Source organism: Alexandromys fortis, unplaced genomic scaffold (assembly GCF_014885135.2).
Source record: "Alexandromys fortis isolate MF-2015 unplaced genomic scaffold, M_Fortis_MF-2015_v1.1 scaffold_9, whole genome shotgun sequence".
Lineage (NCBI taxonomy): Eukaryota > Metazoa > Chordata > Mammalia > Rodentia > Cricetidae > Alexandromys > Alexandromys fortis.
In genome coordinates, this window is record NW_026067892.1 from 5,749,907 (window position 1) to 5,775,453 (window position 25,547).

Here is a 25,547-nt window from a genome sequence, read left to right on the forward strand (position 1 = left end):
GTGCATGTTCATGTGTGCGCATGCTGGCTGTCTCTTGGCTGCTCCAGATTCCTTCTGAGACTGCTGCTGAATGAACGTCATATCAGAGCCAAAAGGAAACAGGTTCTTGGCCATGAAGGCCGATGCATGTCCAGGACTGTGCATGTGAGGGCTAGTAGTCTATGAAGAGTCATACCAGAGGTCTCCTGACAGACAGGACTGTGTAGATGTGAGACCAGTTGGTGCTGGCTTGACCCCTGCGTACACCACATCCACTTTGCTGAGCCAAGAACCCCAATATGCCATCTCCCTCGGCTGTATGGAAGAACTGGACACAGACCCATGGAAAGGGGCCTCATTGACTCATCCAGTCCTCTGCACCCTACATGAAACTTGAGTCTCTAAAGAGGCCAGGGGAGTCCAAGACTTGGGCACAAGGCCAATACCACCCCACCAAGATCTAAAATGCTGGTGAGAGTGCGAGGTGCCTAGGCAGAGGCAAAGGCCAAAGGAACATTATTTATTATGTATACAGTACTCTGCCTGCATGTATCCCTGCAGGCCAGGAGAGGGCACCAAGTCTCATTACAGATGGTTGTGAGCCACCATGTGGTTGCTGGGAATTGAGCTCAGGACCTTTGGAAGAGCAGCAGAGCTCTTAACCACTGAGCCATCTCTCCAGCCCCAGAGTACTAGCATTCTTATGCCAGTTCTGAGTCTAAATGTCTACTGGATAATGCCAGGGGATACCTGCTCGAGGAACAGATCTTTCATGAGTCCTTCATTCCTGTCTGTCTGTCTGTCTGTCTGACTGTTTTCTGTGCTGTACCAGAACCTGCAGCTGTGGTCTGTCCCCTGTAGTGCAGTTCTTTGGCATTTTGGGTGTCTCGGCCTATCAGCCCGCGTTAATCACCCCTATATATCAGGAGAGTGTGACGTGAGGCTCCAAGTGAAGAACATTGTGGAGGAGCCCTGCAGCCCTGGCTGTCCTTCCCTGCCACTTTCAGCCCAAGTGCCCTTGAGCAAGCCCTCCCACCAGGCCCACGAGCCAGGCTGTGGGGACTCTGATGGGGCCTGACTGGCCATTGTGACTGTAGCTCATGCCAAGGCACCCTGATATGAGAGCCTGGACCAGCGTGGCGGAGGCTGAGAAAGCTGGGGAGGGAGCATCTGCAGAGGGCTGTGCTGGTTTGCAGAGCAGATGGATGACTGGGTGCACTTGCGTGCATGGGGTGAGCTGTAGCCAGCCTGAGCCGTGCCGTCCCCTCTCGTGTGCAGAGCAGCAAGATGGGCATGGAGGCTGTGATGGCCCTGCTGGAGGCCACACCCGACACACCAGCCTGTGTGGTCAGCCTCTCCGGGAACCAGTCTGTGCGGCTACCTCTCATGGAGTGTGTGCAAGTGGTGAGTGCTGCCGTCCCTTCAGGGCCTCCGTCCGAGTCCTCTGCTTCTGTGTATATTAGAGGGTGGGACACAGGAGTCACAGTGGGGGGAGGAAGAGGTTTCTGGGCTTCAGAAAGCGAGAAGAAGCTGGTCAGAGGGAAGTCTGGAAGTGGACAAGTGTACGCAGGGAGCAGGGACAGCGAGACCTCAGCTTCTTGGGGGTGGTGGCATTGGGTAAGTGACTAGGTATTTGGGGTTATGGTGGGAAGAAGAAGGATGGAATATTGGGTACAGCTCTGGCAGGTTGGGGGGTGGTCATTAGAGTAGCCAGAGCAGGGACCCTAGGGTGGAGCACACATAAAAGCAGAAGGACTGTGAGGCCACATTGGGAGATGCTGACTTTTTCCTCGAGGGTGGGGTTCTGTGGCTGGGGGCAGGTAGACAGGGAACACTAGGAATGCTGGAGGCAGCGGGGAGGCTTGGTCCTGATCCTCTTAGGAAATCTACCATGCCTGGCCCTGCTTCAGGCCATGCTAGGTAATGGTTATATGTCTGGGGGATGGGGGTGGGGAGGGGAATCCTCCCATTCCCAGGGCTCTCCAGGCTCTGAGGGGTTTGAGGCACAGTGAAGCACGTGACTGGTTTGTCCCTAGCAGGGGAGGACGCATGTCTGGGGCTGGGTAGGCCTCTTGGGCTTAGGACATGGAAGTGTTGGCTAAGAGCCCCTTCTTGAGCCCGGCAGGCTGGGTCTGTGTGTGCAGTCCAGCCTCTGTGGCCACCTGGCTCCCTTTTCTCTTTAAGACGAAGGAAGTGCAAAAGGCCATGGATGAGAAGAGATTCGATGAGGCCATCCAGCTCCGTGGCAGGTAAGGGTAGCTAGCCTTTAGGGCAGTGGAGAGGTGGGAGTGAGCCTGGACCTGCATTCGCTGACAGTGCTTTGCACGCACTGGGTCCTGCTCCCCTCGGCACTCTGCGCTAGTACCCGCTGTTGGAGGAGCTTAGGGGAGGTAGTGCCTGTGATGATGGTGCCAACTGTGGTGTGGGGCTGCTGTGCCAGAGAGGGACCTACAGGGTGTAGGTGTTGGGGGGCGGGGTAGTGGTACTGCAGGATGGACAGAGGTCACAGCCAGCTTTGGATGTGCTCTACTGGAGGACAGGGAGGGCCAGCAGGTATGCAGACTCTAGTTCTTGGTGGCATGGGGTGCCACCTCCTACAAGCACCTGGCCCCATAGGCCTGACTAATATATTCTGGCAGAATGCCCAGGCCAGGGCCTTTGTCACTGGAGGGCACACAGCCTTGTGTCCTGCTGGATCTCAGGTGGCTGTTGAAGATGCTCATATGGAATGCAGCAACAAGACAAGCTGACCGCACAGGATCTGACTCCTGTGTTCTGGCCCCGTGCTGAGAATGTCCTGAGCCTCAGACACACATGAGTTCCCGTGCCCTGCTCTGACTGTTGAGCTGTTGGTCCCATGCCTCCCTGAGTTTGTGGTTGTGTGGGGCTGTGGGCTTCATCGTCTCCTTCCTTTCTAGGAGCTTCGAGAACAACTGGAAAATTTACAAGCTCCTTGCTCACCAGAAGATCTCTAAGGAGAAGGTAAGGAAGAGGGTGGAGCCCATCTTCCGCTTCCTCCTGCCCCACTGCTACCCTGCCTCACGGGGAGCCGAGTTCCAAGTCTGGGGCTGGGGTGTGGCTGGCTAGGGTTCCATCTGTCGTTTCTCTTTTTTCCTGAAGTCCAATTTCTCCCTGGCCATCCTGAACGTGGGAGCGCCCGCTGCTGGCATGAATGCAGCTGTGCGTTCAGCCGTGCGCACCGGCATCTCCGAGGGACACACGGTCTACGTTGTGCATGATGGTTTCGAAGGCCTGGCCAAGGGTCAGGTAGGTGTCCTGGTGATGCAGGTGATGGCTGGGGCCCTGGGCTCAGCCACTCACATTCAGAGATCTGAAGGGTGTTGTTGGATGTGTAAGTACAACAGTCCTTCCTGTTCAGGAACGTGAAGAAAGGTGATAGTCCCTGGGGAGGGGCTGGCTGCCCTGGGAGTGGGAACTATGGGACTCTGTCCTCTTAGTCAGCCCTGAGACCCAGACCCCTGCTTTGAAGAGATGCCAGCGCTGACAGTGTGTCCCCTACCTGAGGGGTCACACTGGGCCACCTTCCTGAAGCCATGTTTTTCCTGGCAGGTGGAAGAAGTGAGCTGGCATGATGTGGCAGGCTGGCTGGGGCGCGGTGGCTCAGTGCTGGGGACCAAGAGGTGAGTAGCTGCTTCCTGGATGGTGTGCAGACTAGCTGATGGGGCAGGTAGAGACTGGTCCTGAAGTTGGGAGTTGGCCCCTTGGGGCTACAGCCCTAGGTGAGCTGGGTAGAGGGCGCTGCCCAGTTTCTCATGCCTGCCCTGAAGTGTGGGGACCCGGTAGGAAGGCAGCTGGAGCATATGTGTCCCTTATGAGAGATGGGTTGTTCCTTCTGGCTGTGGCTGTGAGTTTTATCTCAAGGCCTGGTGGTTTTAGGATGGGTTCAAGAATTGGCATGGGGTGGTGTGGTCACTTTGTGTGGTAGTGGGAAGTTGTCTAATCCAAGTCTGTGGAGCTACAAAGGCTGGAGAAAGCGTCCCTTCCTGTTACCAACCTCAGCCAAAAGGGACACCCAGAGTAGCCTGCCAGGCAGAGGGTTGGCTATGGCTAGACAATGCCCAGTGAGGTTGTTGAGTGAGCACCCAGGCCTCTCATGCTGGCCCCCAAATCTCTATCCCACATCGAGCCTCACTGAGGGGCCCTTTGGTGACTGATCTCCGACTCTGGGAAAGGCCAAGCCGCGTATTTTCTGAGGTGAACGCACTCTTGTTTCGGGAGCTGCATGCCCCTCTCCAGGCTGATGTATCTCCAACCACAGGACGCTACCCAAGCTCCACCTGGAAGCCATTGTGGAGAACCTCCGCGCCTACAACATTCACGCCCTGCTGGTTATTGGTGGCTTTGAGGTGAGGCTTCTTTTCTCATCTTGGGTCGCTGTGGATGCTGCTGTACCCTAGGGCTGGAAGTGCGACCTCCAACATGGGCCTTGGGTTGGGGCAGCCAAAGGGTCAAAGCTGTCGGCGTGTAGGGTTGGGGCTGGAGTTTTTACCTTCTGAAGTACAGTTAGCCTAGTGCTAGGAAATCATGAGGGAGATGGGGAATAGAAGGCCTGGGGGAAGGTGCATTGATGCCGTGCCCTGGTGCTTGGTGAGTCCTTGCCAAATGATAAACGTGAACGCTGGGTAGGATCCTGATTTTCTGGTAGTACTGGTGTCTCTAGACAGCTTCAGGCCTCCATCCAGCTCTCAGGTGGGAGTAGACAGTGCCAACCTAGGATCAGATATAGCCATCAATGGGAGCAGGGCAAGATGGCTCCCTAGCCCTGGAGGAACCCTGCCTCATCCCGCTCCGCCCCCTGCCTCCCTTCCCTTTCTGCCCCGCAGGCCTACGAGGGTGTGCTGCAGCTGGTGGAGGCACGGGGGCGCTATGAGGAGCTCTGCATCGTCATGTGTGTCATTCCGGCCACCATCAGCAACAATGTGCCCGGCACTGACTTCAGCCTGGGTTCAGACACAGCCGTCAACGCTGCCATGGAGGTGAGGTGTCCTGGAGAGTCCAGTCAGGTCATGGGTGGGTGGCTTTGTGGCTCCCCTAGCCCCTGCCCGTGGGATGACAGTGATAACCAAAAGTGGTTCTTCACTGCTGTCTGCACCCCCAGGGGGCAGGCACCCCAACTGTGAGCCCCTGAATCTGTGCACACCCAGTGGAGGTGGCGCAGGCTCTGTCCTATCCAGCTGTCATGGGTACTGTGGGAGCCCTTGGTACTAGGTACAATTTTTGCCGCCTTGTGACCCTGTCATGGGTCCTGTATAACAGTGTCCTATGGTCCATAGAAGGGAGAAGGATGGTCATAGAGGATTTTATCTGTCCTCCCTGCCCATCTCATTCTATAGTTTAGGCTGGATTAGAACTCACTATATAGCTCAGGCTAGCCTTGAACTTGGAGTAGTTCTAGCTAAACCTCCCAACTACTGGGATTATAGTAGTTAGCTGCCATGCTGGGCTCTGACCGCTCCCTTGATCCCTCCAGAGTTGTGACCGCATCAAGCAGTCAGCCTCGGGGACGAAGCGTCGTGTGTTCATCGTGGAGACCATGGGAGGCTACTGCGGCTACCTAGCCACGGTGACAGGCATTGCCGTGGGGGCTGATGCTGCCTACGTCTTTGAGGACCCTTTCAACATTCATGACTTAAAGGTGAGCCTGGGCCCGCTTTTGTGCTCTGCAGCTACTGGTGAATCTGCTCTCCTGAGACAGAAGCAGACGGCTCAGGATGGGAGTCTCTGCATGAGCGACAACATTCACCTTCTGCAAGTCATGCTATGTCTCAGCCTCCTTGCCTCACCCTCCCACTGAGGCGGCTGGGTCCCACGTACCCTGCTTTTCTTCCCACCTCGTCACTCACTCCTCTCCTGCCCAGGCCAACGTGGAGCATATGACAGAGAAGATGAAGACAGACATCCAGAGGGGCCTGGTGCTCCGGTGAGGCTGCTGCGGGTGCTGGGCAGGCAGGGCACAGAGCCTGGGAGTTGCCACCCTCCTCACCGATCCCACTCCACCTGTGCCTGGCCTGGGGAACCTGGACTTGGGGCAGCCTCGACCGCCTTGTGTGCCTCCATAGGAACGAGAAATGCCACGAACACTACACCACGGAGTTCCTGTACAACCTGTACTCCTCGGAAGGCAGGGGCGTGTTTGACTGCAGGACTAACGTGCTGGGCCACCTGCAGCAGGTACAACTCCGAGGGTGGTTCCCCGGCCCCAGCAGGGTTCCCCTCTCCATCCCTGTGTTCTTCTCTGGGGGTCCTGGGAGGACCCAGGAGAGAAAGAGAGAGTGTGTGTGTCCTTTATGCATGCTCTGAGAAGGTGCTTGCCAGGCTGTTCTTCTCATTCTCAGCACTCTGGGTGGAGAATGTTCTCATCCCTCCTTCACGGAGAGAAGACTGTGGGGCTGAGACCCAAGCCTGGCACTTGGGCCCTGGGCTGAGCCCTCATCTTCTGGGAGGCGGCCTAAGCCTCTGTCATCCTGTTATGTCCTCCTGGCCTATTCCCTCACCTACTAAATAAACCCTATTGGCTTGTGGCTTTCAGGAGGCCTGGGGTGGGGCCCTGGATCCTGAGTCCCAGGGGTCATTTCTGGTGTCTGGAATGGAATGGCTTCTAGGCTGCACTTTAAGACCCTCCAGGTTATAGGAAGAGGCCTGATGGCAAGAGGTCAGAAGTGGTCATGCTCGCTGCAAGAACACAAGGAGACAGTCACGGCTCATGTGCTGGCTTAGGGCCCCCTTTGTGTCCAGTCTCCTTTGGGGCTTGGCTAGCTCCAGGGATAAAGTTTGGCCTGTGTTTCTAGGGTGGTGCTCCAACCCCCTTCGACCGGAACTACGGGACCAAACTGGGGGTGAAGGCCATGCTGTGGATGTCGGAGAAGCTGCGGGATGTCTACCGTAAAGGTAGGGGGGTGAGCTGGCCCGACATGGCTCTGTGAGGGTCTCTGGGGGCATGGCCTTGCCCACCGCATGTCTGTCTCCATAGGACGGGTGTTCGCCAATGCTCCGGACTCGGCCTGTGTGATTGGCTTGCGGAAGAAGGTGGTGGCCTTCAGTCCGGTCACAGAGCTCAAGAAAGACACTGATTTTGAGTAAGTCCTTTTGGAGCTGCATGGAGAAGGGAAGGTCCGGGAGGCCCAGAACGTCCCTGGACAGGAAGGACCCTTGTCAGACTTTAAAGGGCAGGAGTCTTGTCAGGGTGTTCTAAGACCAAAGTGGGGCCGTCTGGGAGGGTCTTTGATGAGCAGGCTGATTAGCCTGTGGCTCTTGCACCTGGCTCCACCTCAGCAGCATCTCCTCATCCCCGGCCAGAGGAATGGGGTGCCCAGATGTGTCCCATATACCGCCCTGGTCACAATAACTCCGGGATTACGGGACTGCGGGGTTCAGCTTCTCATCTGTCTACCCAGGCACCGCATGCCACGGGAGCAGTGGTGGCTGAATCTGCGGCTGATGCTGAAGATGCTGGCGCACTACCGCATCAGCATGGCGGACTACGTGTCTGGGGAGCTGGAGCATGTCACACGCCGCACCTTGAGCATAGACAAAGGTTTCTGAGGCCACCATCACCACCCTTCCTGCTTTCCCGGACTTTCTCCCTTCCAGGGCCAGCCACGGATCCCAGCTCTGAGGGGAGCTTGCAAGGAACTCGGAGCCGACGGCTGGAGGATGGGGGTCTAGTGTGCTGCCCTGGGCCTTCGCTCCCCTAGCCGCCTCCAGGACAGAGCACCCGGGAGCCCTCACCTTCCAGCCCCGGCTGGGCAGACCCACATTGCCTCTCCCTCACTGGTCAGCTGGCTGCCTCACACGTACTTTTTTATTTTAGAAATAAAGTCACCCGACTAGAGCCTGCTTACAGCATGACCTGAGGAGTCCCAGGGAGAGGGTTGTCAGGACCCATGTGCTATTATGCAAGATCAGATGGTAGGGGACCCACCCCCCGGAGGTGGGGCACTAAAAAGGGTCAAGAAGAGTTACTGAGCCTGGTGTGGGCCCCCCCCCCCGAATAGCTGGGGTCTCAGCCTGTGGACAGTGAGCTCTGGGTCTGGAGGGGAGACTGTCACTGTCAGTATAGTGTTCCTGGCTGGCTGCTGACCTCCAGGCAGTTCTTGGGGCCTACAGGCTGGCTCCTTGGAGAAGCCTGTGGAGGTCAGAGCCCTGGCTACCCCCACTGCAGGTCGTGCTCCAACCCACTGGCCAGGCCAGGGTTTCTGTGTGGATTCATTCTGCTGGGTTCATTCATTCCCTGGAACGGCTGGATGTTTACAGTAGATGGAGGCTGTTTTCCTGCCTGAGGATATGGAGGTCAAGGGTTGTGGTTTTGGCTTTGTGGGCCTGTTGGCCACATCGGTATGGAGGTTGTCCTGGGTAAGGGTCTCCCTATGGGCCTGGACTTTTCAGGCAGCTTTAGGAACCTCTTGGCTTAGTCCCAACCTAAAGGGCAGTGGGTCTGACTGGACTAATGAGGCCAAGACAAGGGCAAGCACTCGTATAAATGGCTGCTACTTCTCAGCCTCTGGTTCCCATGCTGCTCTTTCCCATACGCTGGCCCCCAGAGGACAGACCACAGTGGAGCAGGGCCTCCCTCTGGTGCCCAGGGTACTGGGGATGGCAACAGTGACTTGAGGCCCAGAGCTGGCTGGGCGTGTTGTCACTGTTGAGTGCTTTATGGGTCTTGAGACCCCTGAATAAATCTTAGGGTGATCAGGGAACCTTAGGAAGCATTCCCCAAAGCATGACAGCCGACAGGCTTACCCATTGCACTAGCCCCCTGCAGCCCTGCTTGGAGGCAGGCCACAGTGTTCCCGAGTCACCATGTCACACTGGTTCACATATGTGGACTCAGAACCCAAAGCACCTTGCAACTCTTCCAGTAGCATAATAATATCTAAGCCCTTGCCCCAGCAGCCATCAGAGTCCCCAGCATCCTGTGGCCTCATATCCCCAATGTCGTGTAGTCTGATGACATGAACTGGGTGATCCCGCCTATTGGATGTCTGACCCTTGTGAAGACTAAACAGGGTCGGGGTCAATGGAGCATGCTACATCAATGACTTGGCTGAGATAGGCAGGTCCTTTCCAACCCTGCCAGCTTGCCCAGCCCAAGAAGGGGCAGCATCTGTAAGGGCGTCATTCCCTAAGGCTATGCTCAGTGGCTGCCCACTCTACATAGCTGCTGCTGTATGCAGCTTTGCACAGTAGAGGACCGACCTCTCTTCCTAATGGGTGTTCTCATTTTGCAGCGGTTGTATGGGATGACCCAAGTACAGAGTAAGAGTGGACCTTCCAGGGAAGGTCTGAGACCAGGCCTGGCCATGGAACTCAGGGGTGCTGGTCACAGACTCTTCAACAGACAGGAAAAACTGCAGCATGTCTTTGATGTCATGATGCTCTGCTCAGAGTGCTGCATGGATGCAGGTGCTGCCGGGCAAGTACGCACCTGAGATGCCAATGGTCGGCCCCATAGGTCACTGCAAAGCTGCTGTGGGTCTTTTTCCCAGGCAACATGCCAGCTGCCCCCCCAGAAGTCAGTGTCCTCAAGGCTGCTGGGAGTGGGGTCCAGGACCCTGGAGGATTTGTGTCTTGAGCAACAAGGTCTGTATTATGGCTCTTGAGGAACAGAATCAATGGGATGTATACTGTAAAAGTGGGTTCGCCAGGCTGGTTTACACAAGTGGGCTGGGTGGCCCAGTAATAGCCATCTGCATGTGGGAGAGGCTGAGAACCTGGTAGCTGTTAAATTTATGCCTGCATGTCTCAGCAGCCCCAAGCTGTTGCCGAGTGCCTGGAGGTTTCCTGGAAAGTCTCTGGTCTTCAGTTCACACTGGGAACTCAGAGATTCTGCTGTCACTAGAGGAAGGGGACAGCACGAAGGGCTGGCAGGCAGCATTGCCTTTTCACTTGGACCACTTTTTATCTGGGCTGCCTGCTAGGGGGTGCTGCCACTCTGGAAATGGCCTCGAGACCATCCTAAGGTTCTCCTGCTCCCCAGCTGGCCGGTTCAGGAGTCCCTGCTGGGGGACACATGTGCTTGTCCCAGAGTCACTGTGAATTATCCATTAACTGTTTACCATGTTATCCCTCCATTGAGGGCAACTCAAGGTCTGGGGACAACAGCAGGCAGTCTGGGCATCTGCCACACAGTGGGGCTCTACAACATAGCATCACAGGCTGGAGAAGCAGACACAGGACCTGTCTCACTCTGGTCACTGCCAGGTAGGGTCAGGTCATCGCCCCGTGCCTGGTTCCTTCAGCATGGAACTCCTGCCAGGTTCAATGTTTATCTGTTCAGCTGCGTGGCCGCTTTGGGTCCTGGTGATGGCAATGGCTTTAGGAGACACACAGGATACAGAGCAGCTACCTCTTTCCTGAGCTCTACTCTTTGAGGGGTGACACCTCCAGCCTCAGTTCTCCCTGCTGTGAGTTGGATAGGAGGTGCCCCGTCCCTCTGATGCCAATTCCTGTTTTGCTCAAGGGGCTACACCTGGAGCATTCAGAGTAAGGGGCTGAAGGTCCGTTTGCTCAACTCCGAGTAGGGCCCCATGCTGTGCTGTAACTTGTCCCCAGTCTGGGCAGAGAAGGCTGGAGTGGGCATCAGGGATTGGGGTCTTATCACAACTAGTACAGTTTGCCCATCCCTGAGGTATGCATGAGTGTGCCCCAGGAGGAAGGAAAGCCAGGGTGTTACAGGCGCGTGGTGTGGTTCAGGGGGCAGCTGCTAGCATTTCCAGATTTTTAGGTCCCGGAACATGGAATTGGACCAGGGACACAGATACTGATAGAAACAAGTTTATTAAGAGAGAAAGTACTCCCAAGATTGGAGGTGGACCAGAGGAGGAACAAGGTCTAGTGGCCAGTGGTCCTGAACTTTCAGCATTAAGACCCTATAAGGTCAGCTATTGTATACAGCAGGCTTCTTGGGCCATGTCTACCTGTACCATAGTGGTGGTCGTGGTTCCAGACTTTTTGATCATTGTTCTATGTATGCTAATATATAATATATATAGGCTAATCTTGATATCTTTCTTGGTTCTGTTCTCTTGTGGCAGGTGTAAGCTCACCCCATGGCCCTCCTGCCTGGTGGGTAAGTTACAGGCCCTACCCCAGCTGTTCTAACAAAGACAGCTTTATTGATGGCATCCGACACCTCAGAATGCTGGGCACCTCTGGATGTCCCCAACAGTTACTCTACCCGGGTGACATCCCTCTCCTGAAGAAGAAATAAAATGGACAGTGTCTGCCCATCCTTGTCCTGAGAGGAATCCCTTCTCCTAGGCTACGGTATCTAAGGACATCTGGGACACGGTGTCTTGTAAGACCATTTCAGGCCACCTCCCTGAGGACAGGCTTGACACAGGGACATCAGGGTTCCCCCATACATAGCTGCTGAGAAACAGCATGGACCTTGAGGTCAAGGCCCTGCCTGTCACTGAGATGCTGGCTTCCAGCCCGAACAAAGTGCTTTATTGGAGGGTATGGCTCGTACAGTCCCCCTTGAGGAAGGGTCAGGCAGTGCCCAGATCCTCAAGGTCTCAGCTGTAAGGGACCATGCTGATGGGCAGCACCTCTGCCAGCCCTAGGCACAAGAGAGGGGTCTGCTCAGCTGGCAGTCCCTGTTCCTCCCTGGGTCTGGTGTTGGGAGTCCAGAGGGAGGCTTTTCAGGTTGAGCTGTGTTTCCACAGGATACAGGGTCCAGGTACTGGGGCATATGCAGTCACTCCATGTCCTCCTGGGGCTCCAGCCTGTGCAACGCCTGTAGCCGGCTGCCCACAGTCTGCTGGACAGCCTCTAGCCCCTCCATGTCCAGTTCCCGCAGCAGTAGCAAGATGGCAGTCAGGATGTTCTGGGGACAGAGAGGGTGACCTAGAGACTGCCTGGTGGCATCCTTTATAGGGTGACAGTCTCGGGACGAGGGGGCAGGCCTTCCAAGCAACAACATGGGAAGGTCACAGCACAGACACTGGATAACTGCCTCCCTATCCAGTTCCTGACAGTCTTAGGTCTGTGCCCTAGCTTCAGATGGAGAAACTGAGCATAGAGGCTGGGGGCCCAGGACAGCTCAGTGTGGCATTCTCTCATACAAAGTGGTGAGAAAGTGTTTCCAACCACAGACAAGAGGACGACTGAGAGGCAGTACCAGTGGCTCACTGGGGGAACGAGCCAGAAGTGAGGCTTGACCCCTGACCTCTACAGCACACTAAGCCCTCTGCAGACCCCTATGTGTGTCCTTGTTCTATAGATGCTGGTCCCAGGGTGACCAGCCGGAAGGTGGGCCTTTGGGGTGGGTGTGCCCATTCTAGCTGTGGGCCAGAGGATACCTGGTAGGCACCAGTAGACAAATGCCTTTGGCATTTCTCCGTGGAGCCCTTGAGGACTTGGGAAGGAAAGGGAGACTGGGCACAGGCCTGCTCCTGGAGTTGAGTTTGACATGGGGGCAGCAGTGGAGAGGAATCCTGAGGGACAGTGACCTCGAGAGGTGGGGGCTCCAGCATGCTGGAGTGGGAAGCAGAACTGAGCCTCGTACCCGCCCCCCACTTCCTCCCTATGAGCCTACATCTGGCCCCATGTTCTGCTGTCTGGAGAGAGGGGGCGATGGTCACTCACCCTACTCTTGTGACTCCTCAGGGCATCCCTCTGTGAGAAGGAAGGAGGATGGTCTCCAGCAGTCTGGCCCGGGGCTCTACTGGTGAGAGGGAGACAGAGTGTGGCGGTCAGAGGGCTGCAGGCAACACCTGCAGCCAAACCCCACTATGAAGACGCCACATTGCACTGGCGAGTGGTCCCAGTCCAGAGCAGCAGACGGGGCAGGCACCCTCAGTCTAGGCATTGTATAGTGGCACAGGAGCTACAGGGAGCAACTGCTTTGTGCTCAGGGCTCCCTGCCTGCAATGCTTTCCACCCAGGGCTTCCGGGAAGGCATTGCCACGGAAATGACCCTGGCGGGAGTCAGAGCAGAAGAATGGCCTGTGGTCACTCCCGGAGTTCATCTCCAGTGCTGTCCACAGATAGGAAACAGCAGGCTGCATCTGACATGTGGAACTCAGCTGTGGTCCCTCTAAAGAACTCACAGCCTTCCTCCTGTGCCATTCTGACCAAGCCTAGTCACAACAAGCAGCAGAATGCCCACATTGAAGGCCACCGAGGAGCACAACAGCCAGAGGCTGCTTCCGGCTCTGCATTACCCTTCCTCCCTGGGCCACTGGCACTGTGTTGAGCTCACTTCCCTCCCCAGGAGACAGGAAGCTTCCTCATGGCCTGAGGATGCCCCGGGAAGTAAAGGTCTTGATCCCTGGCAGGCTCTCTCACTCTGTTTCCTCTGCGTAGCTCAGCAGGCCGGGGCTGGTCTCAGTTGTCAAGCTGACAGAGCTGAGGGTGTAGGAGGGCTTGGGACAGCCATTGCCTATACCCTCTCTGTCTGGGGCAGCAGTGATCTCATCTCCCTCCATCAGTGCGCGAGTCAGCTCTTCCTCCGTCACCGCTTGGGGAGAAGGACAGAAAGGTAAGGGTGTCACAGGCCTGTGCTGCGCAGCTCCACGCAGCTCCGGCTTCCTCGAGGCTTCAGCACGCCTGCTGCTGTGTGTGTGTGTGGGGGGGGGGCTGTCCCTGTGGAGAGTCACTTCTGCTCCTTCTGCTCCCCAATCCCAGAACGTGTATGACACTTGGCAGAAGGGCAGGGGGTGCTTGTGAACCTCAGGTCTAGCATCTTCTAAGAGCAAACCCCAAGTCCAGATAAATCTGCGTGGTGCTAGGGTTGGGTCCAGGCCTTGCACATGCTAACAGGCTCTCTGCCATTTCTCTGGAAATGAATGGCTACATTTCCAGTCCCTAAAACAAATCTGAAAAAGAACGGGCTTTCCATATTGACTTCATCACTCTTGCTCATTAAGTGTCTGGGAGAAAGCAATTACATGTGAGCATCAGAAACTGCTGCTAAGAGCATAAAGCCCTGGTGTCAGCAAGCTGGACCCTGCCAAGAGCCCATAGCAGGGCTCCCCACCATGACAGAGGGGGCATGCAGGCACAGCATAGGTGGGCATGGTGTGGGGGGCAGTGGGGGTCTCCTCCACCTGGCTCCAGAGGCCTGGCTGCCAGTGCAGCTGAGCCCACACTATGCTGCCCAGTCAAGCCACTACAAACCCTCTCCATGGGACACAGATTCTCCTCACAGAGTGAGGCAAAAGGACGAGAGACTGTTGAGGCACCCAAGTCCAAGTGGGCTTAACAGACAGGAGCCTATGCTAAATGCTGCAATGATATAACGGAAAGGGGACACTCACACACGGCTGCTTCTGATGACACTATGTGGCGGGCATAAGCCCATTTCCGCAAGCTGGGAGTTGCAGAAGACAGGGTGGCGAGGTGCCTGGGAAGCCCCAGAATGGGAACCATTTCATTCGCCAGTGGGTGGACACGCCAGACCCTACCTTGGTTGTCTAGCTTCTGCAGGTGGGGCAGGTTGCGCAGCACAGTCATGCGGTAAAGGTGCGGGCTAGTGCCGCAGCACGGGTTCTCGGCCAGCCACAGCACCCTGAGGTGTGGTAGATCCTTCAGGTAGAACAGCTCATCCAGACTGGGGATACGGTTCCTCCTCAGGTACAGCTCGCTCAGGCGTCGGCAGCCACGTACAGGTTCCAGGGTGGAGACACTGTTGACGCTGTGGGACCAGCACACTGTTAGGGACCCAAACAATCTGGATCACCATGGGCCAGGACCCTCCACCTGTGTGGGTCTGCCTGTCATGAGTACCAGCAAAAGGTTTTGGCCTTAGAAATGGGTCAAAACCAAGTAAGTCAGGGCTGGGGAAGAGGCACCCTTAGGAGGGGGTCCCTGAACTTGAGGCACCATGTGGGCAGCTCCTTGGCCTAAAGGTCTGCATTCTCATGGAATCACTGTGGCAAACGGGGTGCTTCAACCTCCTTTGTAGGTGACACTGAGTCCCCAAGAGACAGACTTAACCCTCAGCAGGCACAGCTAAAACTCGGCAACAATGCCCACAAGCCCTACATCACATGCAAAGCAGTTCTGGCTTCCAGAATCCAGGCTAAAGACAAACAGGATTTTAGGGTGATTTCCATCCTGTAGGAAAGGGAATACAATGCAGGAAGGGAAAAACAGAACATTCAGAACCCCCAAAGTCCTTACCCACACACCAGATCTTTACAAATGTTCTACCTCCCAGCGCTAGGGCCTGGCCTGCTGCGCTAACCCCACCCATGCTCCCTCCTGCAAGGCTGCTCTGACATGTTAACATGCTCTAGGAAAGAACACTGGCAGGTAGTAGGGGCCGTAAGTATCAGTCCTATCTTAGGTCCCAGAATGCTCAGGGGGGGAAATCTAGGGATGGAGGAACTCCTAGAAGTGATAGAATCAGGAAGGCGGAGGAGAGAGGGCATTGGAAGGTTCTCGGGGACAGGTGCGGCCACAGGGAGGACTGGCCTGGGTGGACTACTGTGCATTATTAGCAGGCTTGTCTAACCACGGCTACAAGCGCACAGATAACTTCCTGGGGCGGAGGTGAGAGGGCAAGCCGAGCGGAGCCTTTGAGAGGCCCAGGCAAGTCCCTGAGAAAGCAGGTATGGTTTGTAGGAGGGCCAGGCTCTTGTAGGCTCATTCCCCAACCCAGAAGCTGCCATCCTAGACTGTGCTGGGAGTCTCCAGCTTTCCTATCTCCCCTGGGTCCCACAGGGGGGGCATGCAGCTCCCCACAGCTTCCATACCCCGGGACTACGGTGACACAGGGTCAAGTACCTGAGTGTGATCACTTCCAGGCTGGGCATCTCGCGGCATATGGAAATCTAAGGAGGGAAGAGTGGGGTGGTGAGCTGGCAACCGTGTCCGCTGTCACTTCTCAGGTCAGGGAGGACATCTGTCCTGGGTCCTAGCACCTGCACTAGTGGGGCCAAGGAGCGTAGCCTTGCACAAGCAGGGCGCTCAGAAGAATCAACGCCTGCCGGTCTCTGCGGCCCAGACTGCCCTCGCAGTGCTCTTCCCTGGGGTGGGTGTTTCCACCTGACCGTTTAAGACAGTTCAAGAGACAGAACATCGTTATATTCAATGCCCTCAAAGGACATCTGGCTGGGAAGCTTGGTTTCCTATGCCGCAATACAGAAAACTTTTTCTCTTGCTGCTGCTGAGGCACAAGGAAAGGACAGACACCCTTCCTGCCAGTGGATCTGGGCCCAAGTCAGACACAACAGCAAGGAGGTTTAGGCTACAAGTCATTGTCGGATCTGCAGATCAGACCTGGGTCGTGGGCTCCACAGTCCCAGCTTGGTACACTGTCTAATCTCTGCCTGCCACGGGGGGGGGGGGGGGGATGCATCCTGAAACTGGGCCATCTGACAGGAGGCCATGCAGAGAGCCTCTGAGGATGTCTGTGAGGGAAAAGCACCACCCAGGACTCCTCCAAGAGCGGAGCTTTGACTCGGCCCTCTTCTGTGTGGGTCCAGCAAGCGACAGGGCCCTGAACTGATGACCACAGATCTGTGACTTATCTATTCTTCTGAGGAAGAGGCATCTGGGAGATGACGGAGTCAAGGCAGAACTTACATCTGTGAGCTGGCTGCCCCTGGGGAAGAAAAGACGGACATACTTTAATCTTGTTGAATGGAAATGACAATTGTCTATACCTCTAAAGATTCTATGATCTAAATGGCACAGTAAGGAATGCTGGGTAACCAGATAACAGGAGAGATATCACAAATGATTAGGTTGATTTCTGACACTATCACACGCTTGGTGTATGGGGATTCTCTGTGTGCAGGACACACGATTTCCTCCTCACAGATGCCCACAGCAGAAAACTGTTTCCTCTCACAGACATGTTAAAAGGCTGAGCATGCAGCTTATGAAGCAAGCTTCACAGGCCTGCAATGAAGCTGTTTGTTTCTGCCCGCACAGAGGGAGCCCTGCCATGTTGGCTCAATAAAGAAAGGCATTATTGAAAACTCAGAAAACAAAAGGGACTGTGGTTCAACACCAGCTGTGCCAGGGCAGAGAAAGGCTTTTAATTAACCAAGTCCAGTCTTTCCAATAGCGTGCTGACCCCGCAAGGAGCAAGGGGCTGATTTGTTGTGCCTCTTCTAGATGCTTTGGCCACAGTGTCCCACCTGAGTCCCCAGAGAAACCTGTAGCTCTTTCACAACCTACGAACACAAACTCCTCCCGAAGCTCTGGTCTCTCAGTCTCAGCGTGACCCAACCATGCATCTGTGAGCGCATCCTTCCTAAAACATCTAAGTTCCAGGCTGTCTCTCAGACCTGGTCACCCTCTCCAGCATCTAGTGACCACGGAATCATGACTTTACAACCTCAGTTCTCTCTTCCGGTAGACACACCACTAAAGAAAGCACCTTCGTTTTCAGATAGCAGCCGCACTGACTGAGGGTTAGTGGAAGCCCCTCGGCGAGACTAGAAGGAAATTCTAGCTATCAGGCGAGAGCCACAACTCCTCCGAGGCAATGGCCCACGAGGTGGGCCTGCAACTTGGCTAGCTTGGGGCAGCAGGCGCCGCGGAGGGGGCTGGGGAGGAAAGGGGCTCTGCTCCCTCCCGCGCCTGGCCGGCCTCACCAGCAGTTGAGCTTCCGCACGCTGTGCAGCTCCGAAGCTTTGGTTCGGGACAGGACCATTTTTCGCGTTAGCTTCATAGTGGCCGCAGGGCCGCGGACCCGGCCGCCCCCTTGTACACTCAGCTAGCGGGAGAGGCCTTCGCCGCGGCGCGTTTCCAGGGGCGGGGCCCGAGTCTCCAGGGGCGGGGCCTGAGGTCCCATTGGTCGCTAGAAGAGAGGGTGGAACTGCACGGGAGCAATGGGACGGGCAGACTTCCGGGGCAGGAGGCTCCGCCCCGAGCCTTTGGCGGCACTCCGAGTCTGCCATCCTGCGCATGCGTGAGGCTCCCAGCTGTACTGCGTTTTGGACCTCCTGTCGCAAGGAGGTTGGCCCTCTGCTCCACCTCCGGGCTGGGGGTGCTGAGAAGGCGTGGGTGTGCGAGACTCGGGACGCCAGGCCGGCCCCGGGGATATCGGGAAGGATGTAGCTGCGGCAGTGCAAGCCTGGCCGAATTGGGAAGGATGACGGAGTCCTCGTGGAATATTCCCGCTAAACCCCTCCAGGGCCGCTTGCTTCGGATCCTCATCCCTCCCAGGGATGGAGGTCACCCTTGCGCCCTTGCCTATACCTGCACGAGCCCAAACCAAGGATTTGAGTTACAAAACAGCTAACCCACCGCCAGGCGTTGGCTCATACTTGTAGTTGCTTCAGTCTGAGTCCGAGGCAGGAGGATTTGCCTGAGCCAAACAGTTCCTGGTGAGTTACAGAGTGAGACCTTGTCTTAAAAAACTAAAGCCCGGCAGAGGCAGGAGGATTTAAGAGCTTGAGGCTAGCCTGGTCTACAAGTGTGAGTTCCAGGACAGCCAGGGCCACACAGAGAAACCCTGTCTGGAACCCCTACCCCGTCCACCTCGCCCCCAAAAGGTCAGGGGGCGGAGATGGGGCTGGAGGAATCTTTCAGAACATTGCTTTTTCGGGGAACTCAGGTTTATTCCCGTCACCTGCCTGGCGGCTCACAACCTTCTGTAACTCTAGTTCCGGGAGATCTGACGCCCTCTTCTGGCCCCCGCGTGCACCAGACATCTCGCTTGCAAGCACGACACACACGGCAGGGAAAAAAAAATCTTTAAAAACAAAACTCAAACAGAAAATAGAGTTTATGTTTTTGAAAGTCTCCCCACCCTATGTCTGTGATCTGTCAGAGTGCATCTCAGGTGATCCCAAATGAATGTTTTGTTTTGTGAAGCTGGCGCTGACTTTTATTTTTAGGTCGAAAACTTCTATACCATCTCCTGGCCTACAGATTACACCTGGACAGGCATTGGGGACCTTGGGCCCTTCAGAGGTGACAAGCTGTACTCAATGAGCATTTTTTAGGGCTTCCCTATGAACTCTTTTCCCATCTGACCACCCTGGCCTACTTTTACCAAAAACTGGTTTCAGGGGCTAGTAAAATGGTTCAGTAGGTGAAGACGCTGCTGGAACCCACAGTGGAAAGAGAGAGCAGACTCCCGAGGTTGATTTAGCTTCTGATCTGCACGTGTGTGTCATTAACCACTCTAACAGTGAGGCCTGAGCTGAAAGATACAGAGAGCAACTCAGCCTAACCAGTATGGAGGGAAGGTGTTTATAGGCTCAGTTTAGCGTAGGTCCTGTGGCCACACCAACGGAGGCTGTGCAAGAAAGACACGGGTGATAGAAAGTGGCTGGAGAGGGCAGCTGATATTTGGGGTCAAGACTTGGAGGGGTGTCTGACAGGAGGAAGCTGGGTATCTCCTACTCCCCTTTCTGTCCTGGGAGAGACCTAGGCCTAGGGAGGAGCTGTACCACATTGTACCAAATGCCGGTGAGGCTGATGGGAAAGTGTGGAGTTGCTACCCTGGTCAGCTTGGATTTGACTACCCTAGTTCTTGCCTCTTTAGTTACCTAGACAGAAGTGGTAAGGTGCAGGGGTGGTACAGGCAGAGAATGGGTCAGGCTGTGGTGGACCCTGGTTCTACAGCTTTTCCAGTCCTGGTATCTGACCCTTGCCTGTTGATATCCCCACTGGGACTTCCCTGCAAAAAGACTATTCCTGGAGACTCTTGGTAGGGGAAGGGCCAGAGGAAAGGGGCCCTGCTGCAGAGTTCTGGCATCATGAAGTCTGACTGAAACAGTGGAGGGCCTTGGCTTTCGGGGCTGTGGCTTTTCCTGACCTGAGTGTTAAGTCTCAAAGCCAAGACTGACAGGTGCCTACTTGACATAGCAAAGCTGATCTGGCCACCAGGTTCTCCCAGCATCCCTCGGTCTCTACCTGTTACAGCGTATGGCTGACATACCCTGCCCCCTATCCTAATCTTTTCCAGCCCAGGGGCTGGACTTCTCTTCCCCCAGCTTCCCTTCTTTATATAATCCAGCCATTTTGGTTACCTGGCCTCTTTCATCTCCTCTCCTGGTCAGTCTCTTGCCCAAGCCACCCATCTTGGTTATTGGCTTCCTCTCTGACTCTCCCAGGTGTCCCTGCCTCTGTTTATGCTCTCCCTTTTCTCTGTAATAAAATTTCTCCTCCACCATACCTGGGAGCAGTCGTTTCCTTTGTTTTTTTAATTTCTTTCTTTATTTTTTTTATTCATTGAGGAGTCATGGGCAACTGACCTAGACCCGTGCCCCCTTGAGTTCCCAAAGCACAGCACTGTCTCCCTGGAAGCTCCTGCTTCTCTTGGAGGGGGAGGTTTCTCTGACATCTCTGGTTTGGGAAGACAGGAGGAGGGGGAGGTTTGTCATGCAGCCCCTAGGATTTCTGCAGACCGTGTCATATCTGGTGGCTGCTGAAGGACCTGCGGGTTAGTGGAAGGTCCTGATTGCTTCAACTGAGATCTGTAATGAAAGACTCCTAAGCACATGGTTCTGGGGTGCACTGATGGGGTTCAGTTACGTTCCCAGAACTTCCTTTCCCCCAACAACTCTAGGCTAGGTTTAACCCAAAGAGAAGCAAACAGCAAATGTGTATGATCTGGAAGATGGAGGAACAGCATCAATGGCCACATGAAATGGTGTAGGAGGTCCTTCTGTCTATGTGTTGCATTTATTGGTTAATGAATAGCGGCTCCTTGCAACAGGAAGGTCACTGTGGTGACGGGCAGAATATAATGGTGGTCCTTCTTACCCTGCAGCCAACAGTCTGTTCCCACGGCCATCTTGCATGCACACCCAAATCACCCTGGCATCACTTGGTGCGGACTCAGAACAGAACCCTTCTGTCCTCCCTGTCCGTCCGACCCTGCATCTAACCGTTGGGGGCGGGGGCACACTTGGCTCCCCAGATTCTGAAAGCACCCTTGCCCCACTTCAGGAGGGCTGCTAAGGGGCTTCCCTGAACCCCGCAATTTCTCGTCTCAGACTTCCACTTCCCTATGCTGGAACAATTGCGTAAAGTTTGGCACCTCTAACAAAAGTCTCATTTCGAATGCCAAGGAGCGTGTTTTCCTGCAAAGAACCTGGCACTGACAAGAAAGTAATCCCGACCCACTTAGTCTGAAAGTGACACACTGCCTCCCCGGCCTGAGAAGCTTGAGTAGGGACTTCTTACCTCTGGTCAACCACAGCTCTCAGGTCATGGCCTCATCCTGTGTGCTACTGGCTTAAGGCTGCTGTGGTTGGATTCTTGGTATGGAGTTGGCAGTTTCACATCTGGCAGGAAGAGTGCTTGGCCAAGTTCCTCAAGTTCACATTTGGGGCCGGCCCTGTCAGGGTCCTGTCCTGTCCTGTCCCTGAGTTGGCTGTGCAATACCCCATCTGTAGTCGGTAGTCCTTCCGGGGGACTGCACTGTTAGTGTCCTGGCTGCCAGGGGACCAGGCTGCTGCCAGCCTGGCATTGCTGGGCACCTGCTTGGTTTCTTCAGCACTGACACTTGCTGCTGCCCCTCTCTGTGGGGTCAAGGCTCATCCTCTAAGTGTCGTGTGGCTTTTCCTGCGGAGACACAGACAAGCATCTATAGGGCAATGACAATAGACAGACGATTCTCAGTTCAATTTGATGAACCAGTGAGATTGTTGGGGTTCATTACAGGGGCGTGGGTGGCCATTCACGAAAGCTGTGCCCATCAAACTTCCTGAACAAGTTTCAGAGAGTATCCTCGGCAGTTTAGCTGCTATCTGACCTTGGTCTTGTAACTTTCTGAGTTTCCTGAGCCTTGTGGGTTCCCTTTGCTTTTCCAATCTCAGGAACCTCCCTTCTCCCTTAGTGAGCAAACATTTCAGTTCAGAGGAAACAACTGCACAAAACCTGGGGGCCACCTCTCTTCTGCCCCCCAGGAAGAGGATTGTGGCTGTTGTAAAACACCATCCTCGTCAGATCAGCTGTGCCTGTTTGTAAGAGGCCATCAGGAGTAGTCTTGCTGACCACTGATGTTCTCTCTAGAAAGGGGGAGTGGGGTGGGGAGGGCCACTGGACCCTCACCTGAGAGTCTAGCTCCTCCTCCTCCCAGTCATTTGTATCCTATATTTCTCAAGTTACATGAGGCCTTGTGGTCTTAGGGTGGGAGGGGATGTATTGATGGGCGGCTGCTGGAGAAGCTATCAGTCCATGCTGAATGAAGAGGTTACAGTGTTGCAGGGTAGCTTCCTTGCTGCTCTCCTCCCAGTCCCCACCACCCATGCTCCCACCACTAAGCTCTTACCTCTCTGTAAGTAATCCCAGCAATGTCACTGGTTGCCCCAGGTGAAATTTGGTGGAATTGCACTTTGGCTTGAGGCTAGGACCATATTGCTCGGGGTGTGTGTGTGTGTGTGTGTGTGTGTGTGTGTGTGTGTGCGCGCGCGCGTGCGTGCAGTAATACTGTTTACATCTCCACAGGGAAGGAATTCTCCACATAGTGCCCCTCCTGTCTTCTTCCTCTGCTCCTTCTTCCTCCTCTGTCTTAAAATCCACCAAAAGATGGAACACAGAGCCTAGTCCTGGGAAGTTACCAACAGAGGCCAGCAGAGGGCATCCTATCTCGTGGAACTGGAATTACAGGCGCTTGTGAGCAGCCATGTGGGTCCTGGGAACTGAACTGGGGTCTTCTGAAAGAACAGCAAATGCTCTCGCTGTCTGAGCCAGCTCTCCAGCCCCACACAGCGACTCTTTTCTGAATCAAAGGCCATCTCTGTTCTCAGTGGTTACACTAGCCAGGTACCTCTCATATGAGGTACACACTGGAAGTCTTTTCGGCACTGATAGCCAGGGTGCCGGGGACCTCAGTTACCTGTGCTGGCTCCTGCACTAGAGCCCAGGCTGGGGCTCCACAGGACAGGCCCCCACAGGGGATGTCTAGCAGCACCCAGCTGCCCCAGCTGTTCTTCTCTCCTCCCAGGACGGGTTCAGAACTTGCTGTGGAGCTTGACCTTCCTGGCCTCTCCCAACCCCAGTGTGAGGCATCCGTCTCAGAGGGAGGCAGGTACAGTGGATGTACCTGCACACATTGCACACCATGCAGGGCTCCGTATGTGCAGTTGTGAGTCCCGCATACAGCAGGGATAACCTCATCACACACAGGTGTGTATTCGTGTCTTGTATCCATATGCTTTTTAAAGTTTTTTTTTTTTCGTTTTTAAGATTTTTGTTAAAAGACTGTTTCATTGGATTCTGTTTTTAACTATGTGTATGTGCCTACGTACGGGTATGTGCTGTTGACGTTTACTGAAAATGTCCTGTGACCTTTTGGGCCCTGGGGTCAATCCAGCTCTCAGGAAGGCATTGTGCTTGTGTTAGCAGTCAGCAGCCTGCGGTGAGCTGCGAGTTCCCAGGTGGCACCAACTGCTTGGCTCACAGCTCCCTGCAATGCCTTCTCACTGCTGAGTTTCACAAGCAGCCCTTTTGCTGAGATGTTTCTGGAATGCTGAGAACCTGTAGACTCCCTCGATGAAGGAAAGTGAGGATGTTCCCCACTCTCAAGCCTGATTCTCACCTCCAAATCTGGCATTCTTCCTGTTTGTTTTTTTTTATATAAATAAAGTTTTATTGGCATATAGCCATGCTCATTCACTAACACATCCCCTATGGCTGTGTTTCCTAACACAACCACAAAAACACTGGGCCAGAGCAGCTACCGTACTAGAGAGAAAGTGTGGGACTCGGCTCAGACCTCTTCTTCCACAGCCTCCTTCCTCGGTCCTGCTTCTCACTCGTGACAGTGCAGGGAGCCATCAGATCACATTTCTGTGGTTTGCTTTTTGCTGTCCAGGCAGGGGCTTTTTGTCTTGGGCACAATGCCCATACCTTAAAAAACAACCCCTCCCCCGCAAAAAAACCTTCTTGTGCTGAATATTTCTTTTGTCAGAATGGAGGCGACTTTCTGGCGAGATCGGCATGTGCCGCATCCGAGTTTTATGGATGGTGCTCACTGTTTTTATGGATGCCATTGTGATGGCATCTTGTAAGCTGTGATATGGCCTTCCTGTAACCTGTGGTTCTTCTCTAAAAGAGAAAGAACCACTCGGGGCCACACAGCACAGACACTTCATGGGCGATGTGAGGCTCACTGGCCATTTCACCTTAGATGATGTTCCCACAGCGGCCCTGGGCTACTTGGAACCAGAGGCCAGTCTGTTCGTCAGATGGCCATGCTGCAATTACTGTCTTATGAAATATTAACTGCACGTAGTTACTTCAGTTAATGAGATGTCTTAGGCAAGGAGCCTGGGTCTGTGTGCTGCCGGCATGGGGAGAGGAGGGTAGCCACTGCCTTACCTGATACCCTAGGTCTGGGCATGTCTCCTGGAAGTGGCAGCCAGTCCTATAACCTACCACTCACTGAGCCAGGTTGCCAAGCTCTAGGAACACGGTAGTGGACAGGGAAGAGATCTGGGTACCTGCACAGCAGACAGCCTAGCAGGGCAGTCACAGCCCTGATAACCATGTGTACATTCGCCTGGTCTGGTGAACCAGCCAGATGGGAGACCCAGCCAATGGGAGCGACCAGCTCCTCCCAGTGCAATTATTTCTAATAACATGTCGTAAAGAAGCTATCAAGTGTTGTCCTTGCAAATAGTGCATCTTTACCATGACTCCATGGAGACTGGGGTGGCTCCGCAGAGTGGGAGATGGTGAGCAACCTCAGTGGTGAGCATCAGCAAGCTGTTTGGTGCAGTGATTCCCCTGCAGGCTTTACATCAGGCAGGGAAAGAACGGTCCACGAAGAGACAAGACTGAAACTCAGCTCAGCCCGATTTTATTATAACTGGTATTGGACCAAGACTTCTAGAGTCTGGCCCAGAGCATTTTACCTTAGCCATCATGCACACCATGGCTTACTTCAAGCACACCACACTGTTTGAAGAAAGTATTTAGACAACAATTAACTCAGTCCCAAGTACGCAACAATTTATGACATGTTTGCTTTGAGATTCTTTACAAAGTCCATCTGGCTTCTTAAAAATGTGCACTGTTGACTCAGAGATAGTGCCCAAGGTTTAGGGTCTAGGAAGTTTCACTAAGGTAAACATAGTGCCAGTGGGTATCTGGATTGGCCTGGCCCTAAGATAATGCAGAAGTCACTTAGGCTGTTGTAATACAAAATCATGAGATTGGGTTTTATGGTCTAAAAGCAATGCTCAAGACTGAGGGAAGAAAGTCTTGATAAGTAAAACCATAAATTCTGGGAGACAAGGCAGAGCCTGTCTCCTCCAACAGCAAAGGATCACCAGGTTGCATAAAGGGCACCATTCCTAGCGGTCCAGGAAGAGCAGCTACTCACTTCATTCCATTGAAGAGGCAAGAAGCTGTATGACAAACTTTCCTTGCTTCACCTGTGCACAAGGCTCTTTGCCCTCTACAGGTTGGCTCACCTGGGGTGGTGAAGCCACAGGCCATCTGTGGAGGGACCTTCAATAGTATATGCTTGAGTCAGGATCTGGATGGGGGACTCGCACCCTGGGGAAGAGATGAGAGAGGAAGCTGCTGGCCAGACATGACTTCCTTGGGCAGATCCCCCATCATAGGTTAATCCTCTTCACTTTCCTGGCACTGAGGCCGAGGGCTTGGGAGTTCTGCCGGGC

At 54.6% G+C, this 25,547-nt stretch overlaps 3 protein-coding genes across 5 annotated transcripts in view; 2 read left to right on the plus strand and 1 right to left on the minus strand.

The window, feature by feature from the left end:
• The window catches only part of Pfkl (phosphofructokinase, liver type), a 22,336-nt gene extending 14,505 nt beyond the window's left edge, over positions 1–7,831 (plus strand). Inside the window, exons 10-22 of the mRNA XM_050144097.1 lie at positions 1,258–1,383; positions 2,164–2,228; positions 2,898–2,961; positions 3,100–3,246; positions 3,550–3,620; positions 4,259–4,346; positions 4,824–4,976; positions 5,471–5,635; positions 5,859–5,920; positions 6,060–6,171; positions 6,789–6,888; positions 6,971–7,076; positions 7,395–7,831. Coding sequence (XP_050000054.1) covers positions 1,258–1,383; positions 2,164–2,228; positions 2,898–2,961; positions 3,100–3,246; positions 3,550–3,620; positions 4,259–4,346; positions 4,824–4,976; positions 5,471–5,635; positions 5,859–5,920; positions 6,060–6,171; positions 6,789–6,888; positions 6,971–7,076; positions 7,395–7,542 — 1,407 coding nt within the window. The 3' untranslated portion in view covers positions 7,543–7,831. The remainder of the gene's footprint in view (positions 1–1,257; positions 1,384–2,163; positions 2,229–2,897; positions 2,962–3,099; positions 3,247–3,549; positions 3,621–4,258; positions 4,347–4,823; positions 4,977–5,470; positions 5,636–5,858; positions 5,921–6,059; positions 6,172–6,788; positions 6,889–6,970; positions 7,077–7,394) is intronic.
• Positions 7,832–10,757: 2,926 nt separating this feature from the next.
• Cfap410 (cilia and flagella associated protein 410) lies at positions 10,758–17,720 on the minus strand. 2 transcript variants are annotated; one of them, XM_050144134.1, is made up of 7 exons: positions 17,553–17,720; positions 16,534–16,552; positions 15,733–15,779; positions 14,409–14,638; positions 13,291–13,462; positions 12,589–12,664; positions 10,758–11,827 (listed from the first exon to the last, which is right to left on the minus strand). In XM_050144134.1, the coding sequence occupies exons 1-7, from the start codon at positions 17,627–17,629 to the stop codon at positions 11,699–11,701; spliced, it is 750 nt and encodes a 249-aa protein (XP_050000091.1). In that variant the 5' UTR covers positions 17,630–17,720; the 3' UTR covers positions 10,758–11,698. The 2 variants fall into 2 exon arrangements, with proteins under 2 accessions (XP_050000091.1, XP_050000082.1); XM_050144125.1 differs by having other exon boundaries at positions 12,589–12,667.
• Trpm2 (transient receptor potential cation channel subfamily M member 2) overlaps positions 13,354–25,547 on the plus strand; it is a 58,154-nt gene continuing 45,960 nt past the window's right edge. Inside the window, exon 1 of one of the 2 annotated variants that reach the window (XM_050144070.1) lies at positions 13,354–13,483. The gene's annotated coding sequence lies outside the window, so the exon portion shown is untranslated. Of the gene's footprint in view, positions 13,484–17,883; positions 18,288–25,547 lie in introns of those variants that run through there. The other variant, XM_050144060.1, reaches the window with a different exon arrangement.

Excerpts from the sequence above, each read along its gene's own strand:
- Cfap410 (XM_050144125.1), bottom strand. The coding sequence starts at position 17,629 with ATGAAGCTAACGCGAAAAATGGTCCTGTCCCGAACCAAAGCTTCGGAG. Across the intron at positions 13,463-14,408 it reads GCAGAAGCTAGACAACCAAG|CGGTGACGGAGGAAGAGCTG; the intron begins GTAGGGTCTGGC and ends CTTCTCCCCAAG. Across the intron at positions 11,828-12,588 it reads TGAGGAGTCACAAGAGTAGG|AACATCCTGACTGCCATCTT; the intron begins GTGAGTGACCAT and ends CTCTGTCCCCAG.